The 21,225-nt window shown below is 39.5% G+C and overlaps 1 protein-coding gene across 1 annotated transcript in view; it reads right to left on the bottom strand.

The window, feature by feature from the left end:
• Window positions 1-21,225, bottom strand: part of opn7b (opsin 7, group member b) — an 81,069-nt gene that overhangs the window by 11,860 nt on the left and 47,984 nt on the right. The window contains exons 2-4 of the mRNA XM_084719988.1: window positions 5,966-6,053; window positions 5,712-5,874; window positions 3,618-3,745 (exon numbers count right to left, since the gene is read on the bottom strand). Of these exons, the coding sequence (XP_084576114.1) occupies window positions 3,618-3,745; window positions 5,712-5,874; window positions 5,966-6,053 (379 nt within the window). The remainder of the gene's footprint in view (window positions 1-3,617; window positions 3,746-5,711; window positions 5,875-5,965; window positions 6,054-21,225) is intronic.

The following is a 21,225-nucleotide window of genomic DNA, read 5'->3' as shown; positions in this document are numbered from 1 at the left end:
ATACGGATGCCTGCATGAAATCAAAGGTTTTCAACAGTGTATTTAAAAAAAAAAAAAAAGATATGGACGCTACATCAACTTTCAATGCTGCTTAAATAGATTTAGACACAGGCAATCACATACATAAATCCTCAGTGGCTACAGAGGCAAAACGATTAATTATGATCATCAGCAATGTGCTGCTTGAACAGTTTGAAGTCACACCAGTGCACAGTGGAAACACATCACATGCACAAAGCATTGAAAGATGGAGGAGTTAATGTTAAGTGACACTGCCTGATAGCAGAGGTGAGTCAGACTTCCACTGCAGTTACAATGTGGCCATAAGCAGGAGCGGTATGCATCCTTGAGCAAAAATAGGCACACATAAATGTTACAGTATGTATTTCACTTAAACTCACTTTTCTTTTCTCTCAGAGTCTTTTATTTAAAGCAGAATTTTAGGGCAGTCAGCCAACAGCAGTATTTCACTTCAGTGCATGAACCACTGCAGGGTTATTCTAAAAATATATTCCAATATGATTACTAATTACCTGTTAAAGTTCCAGTGTATAAGATTTACAGGAATCTATTGGCATTTACTGGCAGAATATGACAGAAATGGAATATAATATTCGTAAGTATCTTTTCAATAGTGTTTAATCACCTGAAAATAAGCTGAATTTTTGTTTTTGTTACCTCAGAATGAACTGTTTATACATACTGAGGGCATGGGTCCTCTTCCACTGAGGCCGCCATATTGCTCCGCTTTTCTACAGTGGTTCAAAAAGGACAGACCCAACACTGAGTCTATGGATGGTCATTTTCAGAAGTTTCACAGCCAATGTAGGTTGTCCTACATGCTTGAAAGGGGAGGCGGAGGAGGGGAGGGTTTTCAGTCAGCACACTGCTAGATGCCACTAAACCCTACACACTGGTCCTTTGAAAAATGTTAGTAACATAATCCAAATATCACAGTATGAACGTAATGTAACTTGATTACCTCCCATTAGTTTTGGATTACCTCAATACCAATTATAGTGAAATTTGGTTCTCAAAGTGGGGGTTGTAAAGCCACTGCAGGGGGGCGTGGATAACCAGGGAAGAAATATAAATGAAACAAATATTATTTATGTAAGGAAAATAAACAAACAAGGGTTTCACTCAGGTGTTGTGAAACTCATTTAGGTTGTAATGTGTGCGACTGTGCATGCTAGTATATCGTTCGTCATTTTAAATGTATTTTAAAATTGTAACCCTGCAAACAATTCCCATTTTTACTAAATCCATCTGTAATCTCATTATGTCTTTTTATGTAATTGTAATGGAATACAACTACCTTTTTTGTATCCTAATGACATAACTCTGTAACATGTAATCTGTTACATCCCATGACAGTCTGTTCTGAGGATGTATATGTCATCGCTCCTTGGTTTTGAGAGGCAAGAGTTTGGAAATCTGTGGGAGTAAAACTTGCAGAAAGAGGAAGAGAACTGAATCTCAGCATGAAAGAGATCATTACATAAGTTTAATCTAAAATAGAAAGCAATCCTAATTGTCAATAATTAGCTGACCCTCTTAATGCCCTTGAATACCGTCAGAATTCATTTGCATGATAACATCGAAATCTTCACTGGATAAGACCGCTAATTACCATGAAGTCTATCAAAAACATTAATATCTCCAGCGTGGGTATGAATGTTGGTAGATAACATAACTAATAAAAACTTCATGAAAAAGTAAACTTCCTACATATTTGATGTCATATCTCTGTTGGTTTGTTTCTTCTTGTGACCTCTGTTCCTGTTTGCTTGAGCTGTTTTTCTGTGTTTGACAGATTTTTGAGATCAGTCCTCTGGATAATTGTGCGGTTTTGTGAACTCCTGTAGTGTATTGAGTCTGTGTGAGTTGTCTGGTCTTGCTTTGATAATATCAGAGCCAGGCCTTTTTATTGCTCCTAATTAGTAAATGTAACTAATTAACACCCCACCTACAAATACCAGCTTTTGTTTTTAATTGTGATAAAAGTGGATTTTATTATTTCATTATTTTTTTTTGTTCCCTCTGTGGGCATTTTATCAAAGCCGCCTAACTAACTTACAAATCTTTGGATTGTGGGTGATTACAAAGCGAGCCCACACAAACAGCAGGAAGAAATGGAAATCCACACAGACCTTCAACATTACTGTTTGGGTCATTCTCACTGCTCAGTCACAGGAGACAGCTGTTTTAGATGAAAAAGCTAAAAAAAAAACCACAGTTATCTGGTGAACATAGAGTATTTAGCAGCTAAAGCCAGATATTTCCCTCAGGAATTGGGAGAGACCAAAACAGAGCTAAAAGAGAGAGTAAATAATGGACTTGTTTGATATATTTTACTTGACAGAAACACAACTCCAACTGAATGATAACGTTGCTTCTAGGGGTTTTGCATAATGGTCAATAAGTTGACTATAAATCACTAGTCGACACATAAAAAAAATTTGTTTTAACATCTTTGAAATGGAAGCTTGACAAAACAATCCCCACTCAAGGTCCACTCACTAGCTTTTTCAGGGTTTTCATGCATTTTTCTCAATGTTAAGCCAATGTTAAGTCTTACTTTACAACAACAAATTCACCTCCAGGAAAACTGAGTAAACTCCAGTTCTTGAAAAAGTCAGTGTTGATATTTAATATTGTCACCTCCTCTGGCTTGGTAAATTGACCCAAAGCTACTGCTATTGCAGTCTGTGCACGTTAACATGTGTTAGTCATAGCTGTCATGAAACAGGCTAAAGATAATGACTCAATTTTACTTGTTCAATGACCGTTTCACTCTGCTCCTGTTTGAAATTAACACCACTAATTGAAATTCATTACTAAACACTGTAAGCATGGATGTAGCCAGGGAATCATGCAATTCCAATAATTGGATGGTTTGTGAGTTTTTCAAACACCAGGGCCTGCAGGGGAATAAATTAAAAGGGAAGGGAGTACATTAAATGGCCATGCAAATATCTCCTTATTTACATAGCCTGCTGTTTAAAGAGGTTAAAACATGGCCTTGAAGATTAACATTATTGCAGCATGGTCACTTTTACTTTGTAACAAGCCCTTGACTTGCTGGCCTCACTGCATTAATATTTTCCTCTACAGATTCAAGGTTTTTGGCTTCAGGGCAAGATTCCAATTTTCCTTAACAACATTGATGAAAATGGGTAAGCCTATCTTCTGGTTAATCGGTATCAATAACTGAATATCAAAAACACTTTTGGTAAATTTCTGTGTTTCAAAATAGGTGTAATTTCAAAAAGAGGTAGCAGTAGCCAATAATGCTGACTGAGCATTAACGCTACAACCGCCAGCCATGGAACTACAGACAGCTGCCCTCTAGTCTGGCTTATTCTTTTCAGTAACTCCCAGCACAGCAAGACTTGGACCAAAGACTGCTTCTAAGACAGGTTTGATAACAGGGAATCTAGTACGAAGATGGTTTTCCTGCTAGGTTTGGCTTTTGACACCCCCGGGCTATTTTGTATTTTGGAAATATATTGCTGAAACGGTGCAAAATATCACTGAGGATGTGATTTCAAAAGGGTCAAAAAAGCAATTTTAATTTAATTCCAGCCTTATAGGAGAAAGACTAGTTGTCTTACCGTAGTTTGGGCAGCAAACCTTGAGCCAACAGACGCAGGAAAGCACAGTGAGGTTGGTCAGACTGCACAGGCCAAACAAAACACCACAGAAGGCATAGACAGTACAGGTCATCTCATTAAACAGCCACCTGAATGGAGAGAAAACAGAAGAGAACTCATCTGAACCTGATTTGTTTCTGACATCCTGATACTAAGCCACTGAAGCCACTAAAATCCCTCTGGCGAATTACACAGTTCACACCCGGCAGATGAAACAGGTGATAAGTTTTCCAGCCTTCCCCTCGTCGTATACAGCCACAGTGAGCAGTGATGCATTTTGACCCAACCATGACACTTATGACAGCTATCAGCTGCACATGCTCAGGGGATCAGAGCAGCAAATGGGGAAGGTCAAAGGATAAAGAGACAAGGTGCAGGTTTCATCTACCATTTTCAGTGTTCTTATTGAATTTCTTTTTTTTTTTTTATGTGATGGAGACAATTATGCTTCTCTACAGGGATCTAGTCAAGACTTTAGTAATATCAAGGTTAAGAATCCTTGGACACTCCACTAGAAAAAGTTTTTTTTAAGGGATAGTTTGGATTATTTGATAGTCAACAATGTACCACTGTGGATGGGGTCGGCAACAAAAGGTTTTAGCACATATTTGCAATTTTAGTACACAAAAAATGGCCACCTCAAAAAAGCTTATGCTATATTTAGAACATATTCACTTAACTAAACAATGTGGGGTGAAAATCTCTGTTTTACTAAACCTACTTAAAATCACAGTCAGTTGCACTGATAGAGAGCTGAATGGAAAATGTATTTTCATCCTTACTACAAAGACCACTGTCCTTTGCTTTGCTCTTTGAATTATATTATTACTGTAACAGAGGAGGAAGAAGCACTTTCGTTCAGCCCTGCCGATTGATGGCTTCAGATAGCCTCAGAAACCTTCACCTACAAGGTTGAGCATGTTTTATTAAGCCTGAGAGGTGAAACACAGGGCACAAATCTCTCCCTGCTGCCTGTAAAGCTTAAAGTGGCTATAATCTCTATTTTTATAATAACAATTTATCAAATCTCCTCTGCTGTGTGGAGCCTTATAGTAAGTCTCAGCTCATTGTTTAGCCATGACTTTAACATTTTTGTTCATTCTCACTGCTTTCATTCTGTCATTTCTTGATATGTTTTGATGTGGCAGTAAAGCTGATTTAACTATTTGTCTTTATGCGACTGTTGAAATTTAGGTCCAGAAGGCCCAGAGTCCAGAACTGCACCAAGATTTCTGGCTTGATTTATAGATTTTAGAGTCATGGATTCAAAGTCAGAGTGATATTTTTATTTTTGAAGCTTGGAGGAAGCTCGGGGCTCTGTTGGAAACACCAATGCTTTTAGCCGTTACCCGACATTTTAACCGTCAGTTAAAACGCTGTTACATTTCTTGAGGCTTGTTGGATTTTGCATATATCTGAATGCTTTTCCTTCATGTTGAATGTTATTAAGTGTGTGATGCTGCTGAGAGCTGTTTCCTGGCTCTTATTCTGTGGTGCTTGCCACGATATTGTATTTTATTCTCCACAACCATCTGGCGACCCCCTGAAATTCTCCAAAGCCCACTGGGGGTCCTGACCCTCAGGGTTGAGAAACACTGATATAAATTACTTGTTAAAACTTAAAATTACATTCTTATAAATTTCAGGATCTCTGATTTATGATAGCTCAAGCTGGATCCCTCTTATATTACTATTATAAGGTGCTTGGTTGTACATTTTTTTTCCTACAGTTATGGTAATACACCCTTTTTGGGGATTATTTTTACCTGCTTGTCCATTATTGATTCATGTATAAAGAAGGTCTGATAGACTGAAATCTCAAAAAACTGCATGTGGAAATCTCTTCAATCAGTTAACACATCCACATTGACACGCCCTTGGTGTCCTCTATTGTAGCTACTGCCCTGCTTCTCTAACCATTCTCCACCTTCCACTCTTTGTAAGTCTCTCTGCCTTCTTTCCTTGTCCTTCCAGAATATACTGAATGTGCAGATGACATTGACATAATAGATGAGAGGAGAAAAAATGGTGGTGGAGACCTGACATGTCACTCACATGTGAGTATAGGCTGAAGGGATAGCCAGTGGGAACAGGGTTATGGTCATGGCCAGGTCACTGATGGCCAGGTTAACCACAAAGAACTCCGCTGGCTTCAGGGAGGACTTCTTTCTATAGGCCACAAACAGCAGGATGCCATTCCCCAGCACAGACAGCACACCTGGAGACAGAGTAGCAGCGTATATAAGATACACACATTCACACAGAGAACGGCTTTAAACTGAGGGGGGGAAAAAAATCACATGACTTACCAAAAATGATGTAGAGAGTTCCCATGAGGAAGTCATTGTCTTTCGATATTCTGGACACGAGCAGAAATGTTTCAGAGGCATTGCCCATCTAGAAACGAAACAGGAAAAACAGACAAATAGACAGGGGAAAAGAAAGAGCGAGAGAAATCTTTAAACTTGTGTTTTTCTCCTTCAGGCAATTTAGAAAACAAGCCAACCATCTTTCTCACAAATTTACATCCTTCCTCTGTGTTTCACACAGGCGGAAGCACAAGGGGAATTGTGGCTCAGACCACAGCTAAAACCAAGTTGCAATAATAAACACAATTTAGTCTCACTTCACCAGCCTAATTTTTTGAATCAGAGGTCAAAACATATTCATCTGCTGTGCTGTTATGTGCTGTACTGCATCTCTTTCTTCATGATTCAGACGTTAACTCACAATTAATCTTTTAATAGCAGTTAAAAGCAGAGAACAAGACAGCGCTCCATCTGCTAGGGGTTAGCTCTTTCACTGTTTTCACCAAGTTTTGAGTGTTGGGGGTAGCACACTATAAAGTGACTCATCAGAGTAGTTAGATGAATTATTTTATTGTAAACAGCAACATACCCCGTAAATTTTTAACAGGTGGGATTGCCATTGGTGAACAGGCTCATGAATGACTCCCCTAAATCCAAGATGAAACTGACAGGAGAGCAGGATTTAGAGAGAAAAGCGCGATTACAAATCAGTCTGCACCTTCAGCACCAGGGACAGCACAATTAGTTAGGCTACTGGGAGTTCAGAGCCAAGGTCATGGCCATAGATTCTTACTTGCACAAACTTGGAACAATGAGTCAGATTAGAATAACATATTTAGCCAAACAAGCCCTCTATCCCTGCACTCTTTCTGCTAATATGGGCTTAAGTGGAAACACAGCAGGTTAAATTAGTGGGATCCATTTTGGTCATCTTGCTAACAAAGGTGATGGCAAGTTTTGATAAACTCCTTTGTTAAACATTGGTTGGATGACTTTTACTAACACATAAGTACTTTAATAGGTTACTTTTCTTAGGTAATGCTGTAACAAATTACTTTTTAATGGCAGTAATCTTGTAATGTAACAAGTTGCTTTTAAAAGCAACTGTACCCAACACTGGTGCTCACCTCTTTTGGACCAACACCGTCTCATCAAAGAGAAGAGAAAAGGCTGCTTCCATGTACAAATGCAATACCATCCTTCATGCAAAAATGGGTTATTTGCATACACAGCATGACCCGTTGCCAATACAGTATTCATTGTAGCCAAAGCAAGTTGCTGAGGCAATCCTTTTAAAGGAATTTATGGGTGGAGATAACATGAAAATGTATTCATAGCCTTTCTATTTACTCAATGACTTCACCTCTACTTACAGATTAAAGGGAGCCAACAAAGGGAAGAGACAAGTCAAATCACCTGAGGTTAAGAGTGGAGCTTCTTGAGGATAAAACCATATTACCATAAACTCAGGAGATTATCTTCAAAGAGAACCAGAGGTGAGGAAATTATTTTAATATTATTCTGTGTGGACTTTCTATTAGGATCTTATGTGGCCTCGGTGCATGTAGCTCAGCTTGTTAGCAGACACAGTCCTGCACAGGTTTGGACGAAAAAGTGCACTTGCCTGTATTTTCATTCGCATGTCTAAGCACTTGTGCATGTTTGTGTTGTGGTTTAATTACTTTCCCATGAATTACTCATTAGTGTTATGTTCACAATTTGCTTATTCGCAGCTTGTGTTTGCTGCATCATGTGTGTGGTTTTGTGGTTTTGTGTCCCAGAGAGTGTCTTGTCCTGTGATGTTACAGTATGTTTCATCTTTTTGCTGTCAAACACATCATTTACATAATATATATGTGATGTGATAATATGATATATGATGACCCTAGTCTGACTGACTGGTTGCACACTGAAGGGTATAAGCCTGCCATTGATTGCTTGGCTTCAGTCAACACCGCAGCATCCACTTTAACAGCTTAAAGTTCCCTGGAAACAACAACAACCTCTGATCTAGCAACCTGCACGCCGAAAATTTCAAATTAGTGCCTGGGACACTAATGGTACGAAAATAAACAAGCTAGTAACTGACAACTTTTCTTTTTGGGTGATTTAGCCATTTTAATGCCAGAACTCACCACTTGATGTGCACATGTTCCAGCAAAACAACTTCTTGCTCAAAACTATTTTGCAGCCACACCGTTGCTGCATCCTGGGCTTAGTTCCGCCCAACATGTTTAAAGACATGGAGACAAGGCAGGACTTAAGGAGCTGCAAAACAAAGCTGAGCTGGCCTCAACTTTTTTTCAGCACTCCAATATGTCTTTGTTTTGTCAATTCCATACCCCGTTTCCCCATGATTCATGTGCCGTGTAAACAACAAGGGATCGGTTTCTTTACCTCTACGTTGTAACATTTGTATTACATTAAAGCGTTGAATTGTCTGTGCAAAGAATATTTGTTGAAGTGCTTTGTACTCTTTGAGTCTCCACTGCTAATGTCTGTCTAGTTTAATCTGACACAAAACTCTAATGGTGACTGAACAAAAGAGGAGCATCATTTGGAGCTATTTCACAGCTGTGAATGAAAACGTGTTTGCTACTGTGACAAAACCACAATTTGTTTATACAAAAGGCACAAAATTCAGGAGAAAGAGAGCTTGGATCTATGACAGAAAAGAAGAGAGGGGGAGGGAAAAATATATATTGGGGATCACGGCTGCCTGTGTGAGTGCTGACCCCAGGTCGTTGGCGGTTGGCTTATTTGCTTGTCATGGAGTGCGTCCTCCTCATATGCCAGTGCCAAAGAATTTTCATTTTATGTGAACTGAATGGACAGTAAAGTAATCTGACTCTGAATCTGAAATGTCTCTGCATTTAGGCCTCTAACACTGACGGCTAGCAGCGGTGTGTGTGTCTGTGTGTGTGGAGTGAATGAGTACTGAAAGCAATTCAAATATTCACAATCTATATTTACTGACATGCTAATATTTTTTGACATCACTAAAACTAATACATGATATTAGTATCAAAAGAAACTTACCACCAGGCCAATCAACTTTCCTTTCCTGAAATATACTAAATAATTACATAAGTTCCCCTTAAAAGTCAAGCCAAGATTAATAGTTCATGAATGACAAGGCACCAGTTAGTCTTCACATGAGTGCGATGCTTCCTTTCTTTGCCTGCCTATCTTCTTATATCTTGTGAGAAGAGAAAAACTTTTTACAAAGCAACACTTACAACACTCCTGATGACTTGTGTAGGCTGCAAGGTTATCCAACTTGTTTACCTGAACTCTCATATTTCCCATGATAAACTGTGGGATGGTTAAATCTCCTGCCTGCTTTTTCCTCTTACTTTCCTTCACACTAGTCTGATGCCTCTTCAGTGTCTCAGTAGCTGCATAGAGATTTATCATAAATTTTAAAATGAAAATATAATATTACTTTCCCTTTCTGTCCCTGAGAGAAAAGAGAAATCAAATTCCCAAAGATATTAAGAGTGAAAATGTGGTAGTTTGTTATAAATAATGGATGAAATGAGTTCTTGGTATACAGCACTTCACTTCATAACCAGCAGCTGGAGTGTAGCTGGAATTCAAACTGAATTTCCTTCACGGTTTTTAGACACCTTAATGACTGATATTTTTATTCAGACTTTAACTCTGGACTCCCGGCAAGTCTTTTTTTTCACCTACAACAGTGATCAGCCCTGTAGCAGACAATATATTGCTATGACAATCTATTGTGTATTGTGTCTATTGTAGACACAAATATGTGGACATATATCTCCATGCAGATATGCTGTAAGTCTCCTGGATTCCTACCAATAACAGCTTGATGTTTTTCCATACATTTATAATTACTGATGGGGATTTTATTCCATACTGAGACTCCATCTAAACTGAGCACCATGTTATTACATCTGTTTTCTCTTCATCACAGTTCTTGGCTTGAAACACGATCTCAGTCCAGCATAATACAGGGCTTACGAAACCATTTTAAATCAATCGCAATGACTTAAAAAAAATGCACACTGGTAAAGTTTGAAAACAAGAATGTTCTTTCTTAAAATAGTGCTCCACAGATTTAGCATTGTGTTCCTCTAACATTGTCAAATTCACAATGCAAAGACTAAAAAAAGAATCAAAATTAATGCAGCAGAGGATATAGTTTCTTTAATTCCGTGGACTCTTTTTCCTGACACCTACATTACCCAGAATGCAACTCCACACATGCAACCAACAGTTCATTTAAAGATTCAGGTGTGTTATACTAATGGCAGCAAAGCCGCTTGCGTCAAGCAGAGATGAGAGGCGGGCTACAGAGGTCTGACAAGCTCACTGCTGTCTAACTCTCCATTCCCACACTTTTTTTTCAGGTTCAAATTTGTAGTCTTCAGCCCCAACTGATGTTGACTCAAGTGACATCACTTGAGGCAGTTTTTTTTAGACTTTGCCCTACTCCATCTGAAGCCAAAAGGGTTTTATACACCTTTTTTCACATAATTAAGTGCAAACCATGATGCTTTAGGTCCTTCCCTCTAGCCAGTGTGCAAAATACCCGGTGGCCATCAAGGCCCCTCCCCTGTGCAGTGCTCCAGTGTTATAGTAAAGCCTTACAAAGAATCAATATGCAATATGCAAGATATGAGTCCGTATTTTTAGTGTAACCATGATGTCAAAGCAGAAAGAAAATCCACAGGTTGTATGGGGCAACAAGTTTTTTAACTACCCAGCATTTAAATTGGAGACCTTTTGCAACATTGCCCCCCCATGGTAGAGAGTCTTACCAGAAACAACTGGGTATTCAATGACCATATAAGAGAAAACACCACAACAGTATTTTTCTGTATTCATTACTGTGAATAAATGTTTTGCAAACTGAATAATTAGACATGAGCTAAAAGACATTTTAATGACAAAAGTGACAATTTTTTTTTTTATATACTTATGTAATATCTTAAAATGATATGCCACATAGAACTTGCTGAGTCCTGCATTTGTTTGACCCATACATCCACCCCACCTCCTCCACATGCGGACTTTCATGTGTTTTATGTCACCCGACTCCAACAGCACATCAAAATATGATGCTAGACAGCCACCTCCAGAAACGATGCTAGAGGAGTATGTATGGTTTCATAGTGTAAAGGAAGCAGTTCCCTTTTAATTCCTGAAACACTGACATTTGGGAGATGCACAGATTTCAACTGACAACGACATCATGGTGTCAGCAATGATCTTACAGAATCTTAGAGAGGCATTTGTCAAAATCAGACAGTTTTATACTGAACCTTCAGATGATATTGTGTCTGCCAGCCTGCGTGTCTTATTATTGACATTATTTTTCCACTTTCCCTTCTACTGTATGCTCTCCTCTTCTCAGCAGTGTCCAGGGTACAAGGGCCAAGACTGGATTAACAGTCTGTCTGAGAGGATGAAGTCAAGATTGGAGATGAGAGGCAGAGGCAGAGGATAAGAGGGAGGAACCTTCGTCACCCCCATCAGACTGAGAGGGGGCGAAAAGTGCTGTACGGAGTGAGGGAAAGTCACGAAGAGACTGTCAGCCTGTGACTGAATGGTGGAATTTGGGCCAATCATTGTAGAGGACGTCTGTGACAACTTAAGCCTTGCTGTCATACAAATGGAGCTTACAGTCTACACACATTCAGACATATAGAGACACACACGTACAGTACAAACAGAAAGAGGGGGCAACATTGTCAAGGAGAGGGAAAAGAAGTGGAGACTGTTTAAAAAGAATAGGGGGCTGGAACGAATGAGCAAGGACAAGTGAAGGATGAGAGAAATCCTATAAGTGAAACTGTCAGAAGGATGGGATTGAAAGCAGAATGATGGAGATTACTCATAAGACGAATGGGACAATGGGACAATTCAGTGATGCTTAAAACATCCACCGTGCACATACTTATCATTGAATACCCTTGTGAAATGCAAAGTGATTAAGGGAGCAGGATACAACTGAGAGTGTATTCTCTCCTGAACACATTTGGGAAACACATTCATCCCTCAAGTCCCCATTTCTACAGTCAGTGTCTGTGTTTCTCTTAACCAGACACCTTCACTGTCAGACTGATATTCTTCTATCTCACCAGACGCAGCTGCCTCCCTTATTCCCACATCCTCCTCCTCCTCCTCCTCAGTGTTTATGGAGCATATTTTAAATGACAGAGAGCAGCGATGGAATAAATAATAATAATAATTTACAGGACTCCAGGTTGGAATTGCAGTGTTTTGCAGTAGTTGCTCACTCACAAAATTGTGAGTTAATAAAAAAAAGATTTATACAGGCTGTTTTTGCAGCATATACTGATATCAGTAATCAAAAACCTTATTTCAAATCAAAGCATGCAGTAACGTTTGTCTGAGTGTGCAGTGTTAACAGTGAACAGTGGCAAAACACCAATATTGACAGAAAAATAAAGAAATTTGAATCATTTGCAGGAACTTGTTTCTAAAATGGCTTATTTAACTAATTCAATTGTACTCATGCATGATAATAACTTTTAAATTTGACCATGTTACAGCTGCTCCCATTCTAGAATAGAAATATATAAATATAAGCATAGACAGAAAATGTAGAAGTATGTAAATTTGAATATTATTTGAATATTAAATGTATATACATATATATAATCTACAATAACAGAACATTTTTTTCCAAAGTTAGCAGGTTTGAATATATACACAACAAAAATTTAACACAAATATGTAAAAGTGCATCATACTACAACAGTGTAAATAATAATGCTGAGAAATGGAATCAATAAATGTGTTAAACGAAGCATTAGTATAAATAAGATTAGTTTAATTGTACATTATAAATGTAGTACCAATGCCAGAGTATTGCACAGTTGAATTATTGTACAAAATATTGTAATGTTAAGTTAGTGGTGCACAGCTGAAAACATAAACTATAAATAAATAATATGGCTGTAGCTGCTGACCAGTCCAAGGGTCAGTCTACTGACTCAGACTGTCTGACAGTCTGAGGGAGGAGTTGAAAAGTTTGATGGCCACAGGCAGGGATGGCTTCCTGTGGCACCCTGTGGCGTAGGGTATCTTGGTGGAATGAGTCTTGTACTGAATGTACTCTTGTGCTTGACCAGCTCATCACTGAGTGGGTGGGAGACACTGTCCAAGATGACGTTTAACTCGAACAGCATCCTTCTCTCTGACACTGATGATGGTCAATTATAAATCATCATATTTCTGTCTTTGCTGTCACCATTTGTAAGGCCTGGCCAAAGATGAACTGTGGGGAGAATATTCAAAACACTCCCACAACATGCAACCCTGTCTCCCACAAAATACATTTACAATAGTAATATGCCTGCAGAATATGCTTTAGAGAAACAGTTGTGTCCTTAATGTTTGTATTCTGTTTCCTTGCAGGCTTGAGACGAGGGTTCATGGCCTCATTCCATGTGTCGTCAGGTTTAGACCACAAAAATATGTTTAGGAGTATCAGCATGCAAGCTAAGAACCATCTAAAAAGAAAAAAACGCAATAGCGGAAAGTATCAGGTTTAGATCAGGACCACCACACCACACAGGGAGGTAACAACCAGCCATACCAGTTTAATGTCATCAAACTAGAGGCTCGTGTCTCTGACTACTGTGTGCATCTCACTTAGCCCACCACACATTATGTCAGACATCTCCCTCTTCAACCGACGACAAAGCCAACGATGACAAGACGACATCCTCAGTGGGCTTTCCACACTACATTGATCTGTGATAGAAAAGAATGTGATCAAATACGTTACTGCTCACATAAGTGGAAAACTGTCTCTGGCCCATTCAGCGGTTCATTAAAACATCAAAGCACAGGCGCGCGCACACACACACACACACACACACACACACACACACACACACACACACACACACACACACACACACACACACACACACACACAGCATCAGCAACAACACTGATTAAATGTGAAATCCCACCTTAAGGTTTAATACCACACTCACGAGAAAATCACACATTTTTGGCAGAAAACTCACTTATGATTTTTTAACACATGAATCATTTCTCTGCTACATTAAGCCAAGACACTGTGTGTGAGTAAATGTTGTAATGCTGTTCATCCTATTCATTTCCGCGAGGCATCACTCATTCAGATGGCATAGATCCTCCTGAATCAAACACCATAATTGATCATGGCATGTTTTTCTTTCTATTCTCATAAACAGAAGCATTATCTCCAAATGCAGTAGACACAATGTAGTCAGTATAATGCTGGCAGATAACAAATGGCTGTGTGCACTAAGGAGGAGTAACTGATACATTATCACTTACCCAGCTGTCTGTGGGTAGTGTCATACATTTTGAATACACATTTTAAGAATTAATCTGGAACCAGTGTAGGCTATTAAAGGTCCAGTGTATAAGATTAACAAAGTGTGTTTTCATTAATGTATAATCACCTGAAAATAAAAAATGGTGTGTTTTCGTTACCTTAGAATGAGCTGTATATATCTATGGAGTCCACCATGCTGGACTGCCATACTGTAGCTCTGAATGGACAAAACAAACACTGTCTCTAGATACAGCCTTTAGTGGTATGCAAGGGTTTCATGGCCACCACAGATTCTTGTTCTCGCTTGGAAGGGGAGAATCAAGGTGTCTGAAATCTGCCAGCTAATCCTACTAACCCTTTCATCCCAGCTCACAACCCTCACCCTCTCACTCTAATGAACAAGTTAAACTTTAGCAGCTGTATGAGACGATGCCCAACAGATTTTTTAACATGCGGTTTATGTGAAAAAGTTGCATAGGTAGGTTTAAGCACCAAAAATACTTGGTTTGGTTTAAGGAAAGATTATGTTTTATGTTGAAATAAGTTGCATTACCTTACGTTACCTTACATTATGTTACGTGTTACATTATGTACCTTAAAACTTTGAATAACATTTTGGTTTTACATGGGACACAAACCCCGTTCTCCTATGACAAAGTCTTGTGTGTGTCTATGTGCAGTATAAAGAAAAATGCCAGAAAGAGACTAAAAGAGAGACATTCTAAAAATTGTATAGAATGATTCATAATTATGTAATCTACTACATATGTATAGTAAAAATAATAATAGAGATACTAAAAAAACAAATGAAAAACACAAGCTATGAAAGAGATATTGTGCAAGAGGCTGGCAACAGAGACCTGGTTCCCTTCTCTAATGATGTGTGTTTTCAAGAACAATCAGTGAAGCCTGACCAGTGGCTCTGAGGCTTTGCTCATTAGGACCTAACGCGTCCAAACTGTAACCTGACCCCTTAAGTTTTGAGTGTGAATTCACACAGGCACGGGTAGGTGTCATATAATCATGAGTGTCAGGAATCCTGAGTGCAGGTGTTGCATTATTCCAGCTGTGATGCAATAACGGCATGGTTTCATCTCTCAAGATTGACAAAAGATGAAAAAAAGACAATCAGTTGACATTACAGAAGTGTGAACTGTAAATACACACACACTCTTTGAGAGCAAGTTCCTCTACTTACTCTGAGCTGGGTTACTTAACAAGCTATTATAAGTCTAGTTAGACTCATGAATAATGAGTCAAAATCTGCAGTGACCTCAACTGTGTGTGAAGTAAGATCCAGCCCTCTGGAGGGGTGAACACACATTACCCTCCAAATCACCCAGTCTGCAGCCTATTCAAAGGTGCAAGTGAGCCTATTTTATAAGCAGGCTGCACACTGTGACAGGGGAGAGCTGAAATTAGGCAAATCATTTTCTTTCACAGTGCTAGAGAGACAAGTGAGTGAAAAAGAGAACAGTGAGGGATGTATCTTGAAAAGCTGAGCAGAGTTTGGATTCAAAGAAATGATACAGTGGGAACCAATTATAATAAATAAGCATGATTATGTAAACAGGACATGAGTGATTATCTTGTTTCCCCTTGATACTACTGATGAGAAAGATGATATGCAAGACTAAGAATCATTTTTCCCTTCTCCTTCTATCTCTTACACTTTTTAATATTTCTCTTCCTCAGTTTCGTTGTCTTCTGTGATCAAAACCCATTACTCATTTTTCGCTCCATCACCCAGATTGCTGATGCATGTTTTTGCAAAGACGAGAGCAGACACTCCCCGGGACTCCGGCACAGCAGTACACACAGGTAGTTCCCTTCACAGGAAGTCATTTCAGTTTTGAAAGGTGACCTGAGCTCACTGTGGGCAGCGCATCACTAGAAGAATTTGAAAAACACAGCAGGGGAGTCAGAAGTATTAGTATGACTATGAACCCTGAGTGGGTTCTAGATAAAACCCTGGAATATAAAAAAGGTTCTGTGCAAAACCCCTGGGTAGGGTTTTGTTAGCACCCAGCAGGTGGAAAGGTTCTGGATAGAACTCCAGAGAGGGTTCAGGGTGGAACCATTACACCATAGAGGGGTTTTCCTGTAGAACCTCTCATAGAGGGTTCCGGGTCATACCTCTCAGATGATTCTAGGTATAACTCTTTATGAAGGGTCCTAGGTAGAACTTTCTGAAAGGGTTCCAGGTGGAACTTTTATGGATTGTTCTACCGGGAACCAGAAATCTCCTATGAGGACAAGCTGAAGAACCCTGTATGGTTCTAGTTAGCATCTTTATTTCCGAGAGTGCAGTGTCTGTAGTGAACATACAAATTTCAGACTCAGTGTAGATCAGTTCTGACAGCAGCACTTCATCAATAACACGTCCATTTTTGATGATGAAGTGGAATATAAACTGTCCCTAATGGACTCCATTAACGCTCGCTCCCTTCATTCCTCAACTCCGTTCCTCTTGTCACTTCCTGGAAGTTGCTGCTATCTAGCAAGGGAATGAAAGGAGGGAAAGTGAAAATGCTTTTAGATCCACCACATCGCTCTTTTCCCTTCACCATCTCATGTGCTCATCTTTCATCTTCCTGTTCTCCCTAAGGGTTTTCATTCATCTACCCCCCCACCCCATTTTAATCTATTTTCTCCTACAAACTTTGCTTTCCTCTATTTTCATTTCCTGTTATCATTTTGTTCCGTGGTGAAAGCAGAGTACACAGCTTTGCCTTTTGCAGAGAGTTCTGTACATCTCAATCTACATGTCATGGTCCAGCCTGTTTCTCTCTCATTCCCAGTGTGTTCTCAAGTTTACCCTCCCCTGTGTCTCCTGTTGTTCCTCTGTTTTTCTTCACTCTGTGTCTGCGTGTGTTCGTCTGGGCGTGGCACTCCCTCTCAACCCTGCTCTCAATTAACCTGCACACCTGCGATTCATCCGTCATCAAAGCAGTGTAAAAATGCTGGCTCTTCATTCAAGTCTCTGCCAGATTGTCAAGTTTGCTAAGGTTGTACTAAAACTGTGGCCAAGTTTGTGACTCTGTTATCTTTCCATTCTAATCCTGTGTTTACCTGTGCCTCAAGTTAATTAACCCACTAGTGACTTGTGGACTCTCTGGTCCCGTGCCACTCCAGTCTGTTTTCCAGTCAACCTGCCAGCTCTGCTCCATTGTGAAACGCTCTATGTGAAGCTTATGCCATAGCCTACAGAGTAGCATATACGAGTACGCTGTTGTGAGCAGTTATACTTGTGTACTCATCTGTCTGCATCGCTCTGCAACTACACCGCCAAAGTGCTAGTTGACAGTGGGGTTTCTTTGCCAGAACTTTGGTCAGATGCCCTCTTTCTATCTATTCCTGTCACTTACATTGAAATCACTGCAAAACAATTGGTACATGAAGTTAAAATAAGGAAGAGCCTACAAGGAAAACCTGCAACAACCTAATTAGGGAGGGAAATGTCACAATATAAAGTGGTTGTTTTATTTTTAAAAACCACAAACATAAAATAGCAAGTACTTCACCACCTTTTACCTGACTTGTTATGTTTTCAGTCTGATCTGGAACAGACAGCTGGTAAGTATGTGCAGGGTGGGAAATTAACTTTTTAACATCTACTCGCCACTGCCAGATTAATCTTCAAATTCACCATTCATCATCGTAATTACCACCAGCCACTTCATACTTGACCAGCATTTGGCTGGTGGCTGATCCACTCCAGATGTATATATATGATGGCGGAAGAGCATATTAACGGATTCAAGGTGGACAGAGAGCGTCCAGCGTTACGTAATGTGAGAGGTCTGCGCTGCTGCAACATGTAGTTACATTTCCAGGGCGGTGAACTGGAGTTCGCAACTATGCCGTACCTGTGAAGTCCCTATGGTGTAGATCCAATACTAAATTATAATTAAGCTTAAGAAATGATGCATGCCTGGACACAACCAGGACACAACTTCTTGCACAACTTAGTTTTTTTTAATATTTAGTTTTTGGTTCATTTTCCACTTGCAAATATCCAACTTCAATATCTCCCAAGAACATCATTAAAACACACATTCTCACGTGAGTAGTTCCAGATAATCTGCTGTATTTCTTTATTTATGAATATTTTCCTTTGTAGAATTGTACCAATGGAATTTAGTTTACTGCAGCGCATAAAAAGGAGTTTTTTATGGTAATAGTGATTTATTTATTTTTTTTGCTCAGTATGGAGTTTTTAAGTTGAGAAAGATAGACATTCAATAATTCTGTACAAAGCAACACTTTACAGGGTCAGTACAATACAATGGATTGGATTTTTTTTTTCAGAAAACCCAAGGAAGGACCTCAGGAAACCCATCAGCATTTTTCTGGAATCATTTCAAAGCTAAGATGAATCCTGGAAGATAACCGGGCAATCATCTGTTCCCTTAGACATTTAACAATTGCTGACACACCTTCCATACAGTAATTCACCTCAAGAGAAGAGGGGGCTACACTCTGACTGTCAATCTCATGAATACAAATGTAGCGACATCACGCCTCGCCATGGAGGTCGAACAGGTAGAAAATGACAAGTCGAAATGGACTTTAAATTATTGAAGACAAGAGCATGAGCAGGGTGTCACAGTAGTTCCCTCTCGGTCGACATAAAGGAAGATGGAAATTATGGAGATTATATAACTGTACGTGTGACTTCAAGGCCATGAATGCTGTTTCTCAATGTGCATTTTATTTTAAGTATTAGGGCCAGTGGAAACCCAAATCCACAGTAGCCTTCTTCCTATGGTTTTACATTAGTGAGTGTCTAGTTTTAATCCAAATTTTAAAATATTGTCAGTTTAGGTTCTGTACACTTTCCTTTCCTGATAATGGGTTTGATATCAGTTGTCCCACTGAAATATGTGCAACAAAACAACCATCCATCCATCCATCCATCCATCCATCCATCCATCCATATTCTTCGGCTTATCCGTGGTTGGGTCATGGTGGCAGCAGGCTATGCAGGGTATTCCAGATGTCCCTCACCCAAGCAATGCTTTCCAAGTCCCCCTGGGGGATCTTGAGGTTTGCAAGCCAGATGAGACGTAATCCCTCCTCCCAGTAGGACGTGTCTAGAATATCTCCATAGAGACAGTTCATCTTAATCAGACACCTGAACCACCTTTAAACGCAAACAAGCAGCTGCTCAACTCCAAGCTCCCTTCAGATAACTGAGATCTTCACCCTGTCTCTAAGGCTGAGCACAGCCACCCTACAAAGGGACACTCATTTTGACCGTTTGTGTCCGCAATCTCATCCTTTCAGTCACTACTCAAAGCTCTTGACCATAGGTGAGGGTTGGAATCGGGGGCGGATCTAGGAGTTGAGGAGAACTGGGGCTAAGCCCAGAGACCAATTTCTTATTTATTTATTTATTTATTTATTTATTGGCTTTAGCATTCACCAAAATGTTTTTGCTTCTCTACTGAAATGTCTTAAGAATGTAAAGTGGACAAAAGGCACTGGACAACACATTTTCACACATAAATTCACACCTGTTAGTGATGCAAACTAAGTACATTTACATCAAGTACTGCACTTATTTTGTACTTAAGTTCCATTTTGCCCAACTTTATGCTTCTACACTACATCCCAGAGGCAAATACTGAACTTACTAATCCACAAAGCTGAAAAAAGGCTGTTTAATGACATTAGAGATACATGGTTCTCGCAGGACAGTGATGCTACAGACATTAGATGGTCCTGTAGACCATGATGCACTTCTGTAGATAAACCAGCCAACAGTGGCCTATAAAGCAGTTAAAATGACCTCAAACATCTACAACAGCAAACAGCAGTAACATTAATGCAATAATATTAATCCAGAAACATGAAATAATAACACTGACAGGGAACATTTTACTGCAACATAAATACTTTTACTTTAAGTATATTTATCTTATAATATTATTTACATACTTTTACTTCAGTATGGTTTTGTTAATGCAGGACTTTTACTTGTAGTAAAGTATTTTTACAGTGTGGTATTAGTACTTTTGGATCTGAATACTTTTTACGCTGCAGGAAAGTGTGCACATGCATATGAAAGCATGTTCACGCGCAACGTGGTTATCTTCTCTGTGCTACAGATTATAAATGCTGCAGCATGTTGGCACTCATCAAACATGATAAAGAGTTTTATTTCATTCTCACTTCTGTCAGACACAAAGTCACAGAGCAGCCCTGGATGTGTCTGAAAGCACGGACAGACAGACAGACTACAGCTCAGCTAACATCAGACAGACAGACAGAGAAATTACTTATACAATGTAATTTTCAAACCATAAAAGATACAGAGCTTTTGAGAAAACGTCCGGGCTTGAGCCTCAGTAGCCACCCCCTAAATCGGCCTCTGGTTGGAACATAGATCGACAATAAATTGAAAGTTTTGTTCTCCGGTTCTGTCTGTTAGAACACCAGCATTACTGCTGATGCTACACCAGTCCACCTGTCAATCTCACACTCCATTGTCCAGTCAGAAAATTATACTAAAACAATTTTGCTTGGGGCACTAACTCACTCAAAACCCAGAGGGACAAATTCACCATTGTGTCGCAGAGAACCACGGCCACGGAAGGTCATGGTCCGATAAATTCTAGTTCCCAAAACCTTTCTGATCCCGCCTAGTCTGCCATTTTGAGCCTGAGCTAACTCAATAGGGAACTGAAGCTGTCATATCGTTTCAGACTCCTATGACAAACTACCGCTGCTTCTAACTCTAATGTGCTAAAACACCAAAGTTGCACAAAGTAACTCACTGAGGTAGCGGTAGTCCAGTAACTCCTGTGTTCGGAAGAAGAGATTTGAAGAGAGTTTCAGTTCCTTGTTGGAAAAGGTTGTCTGATATCTAATATCTGACTTGAACCGCCGTCCATCCAGATGGAAAGTTGTGCTTTCTCTTCTT

Source organism: Lutjanus erythropterus, chromosome 6 (genome assembly GCF_056507025.1).
Source record: "Lutjanus erythropterus isolate fLutEry1 chromosome 6, fLutEry1.hap2, whole genome shotgun sequence".
NCBI classification, from domain to species: Eukaryota; Metazoa; Chordata; class Actinopteri; order Lutjaniformes; family Lutjanidae; genus Lutjanus; species Lutjanus erythropterus.
The sequence above is the reverse complement of the archived record's forward strand: the minus strand, read 5'-3'. Positions and strand labels throughout refer to the sequence as shown.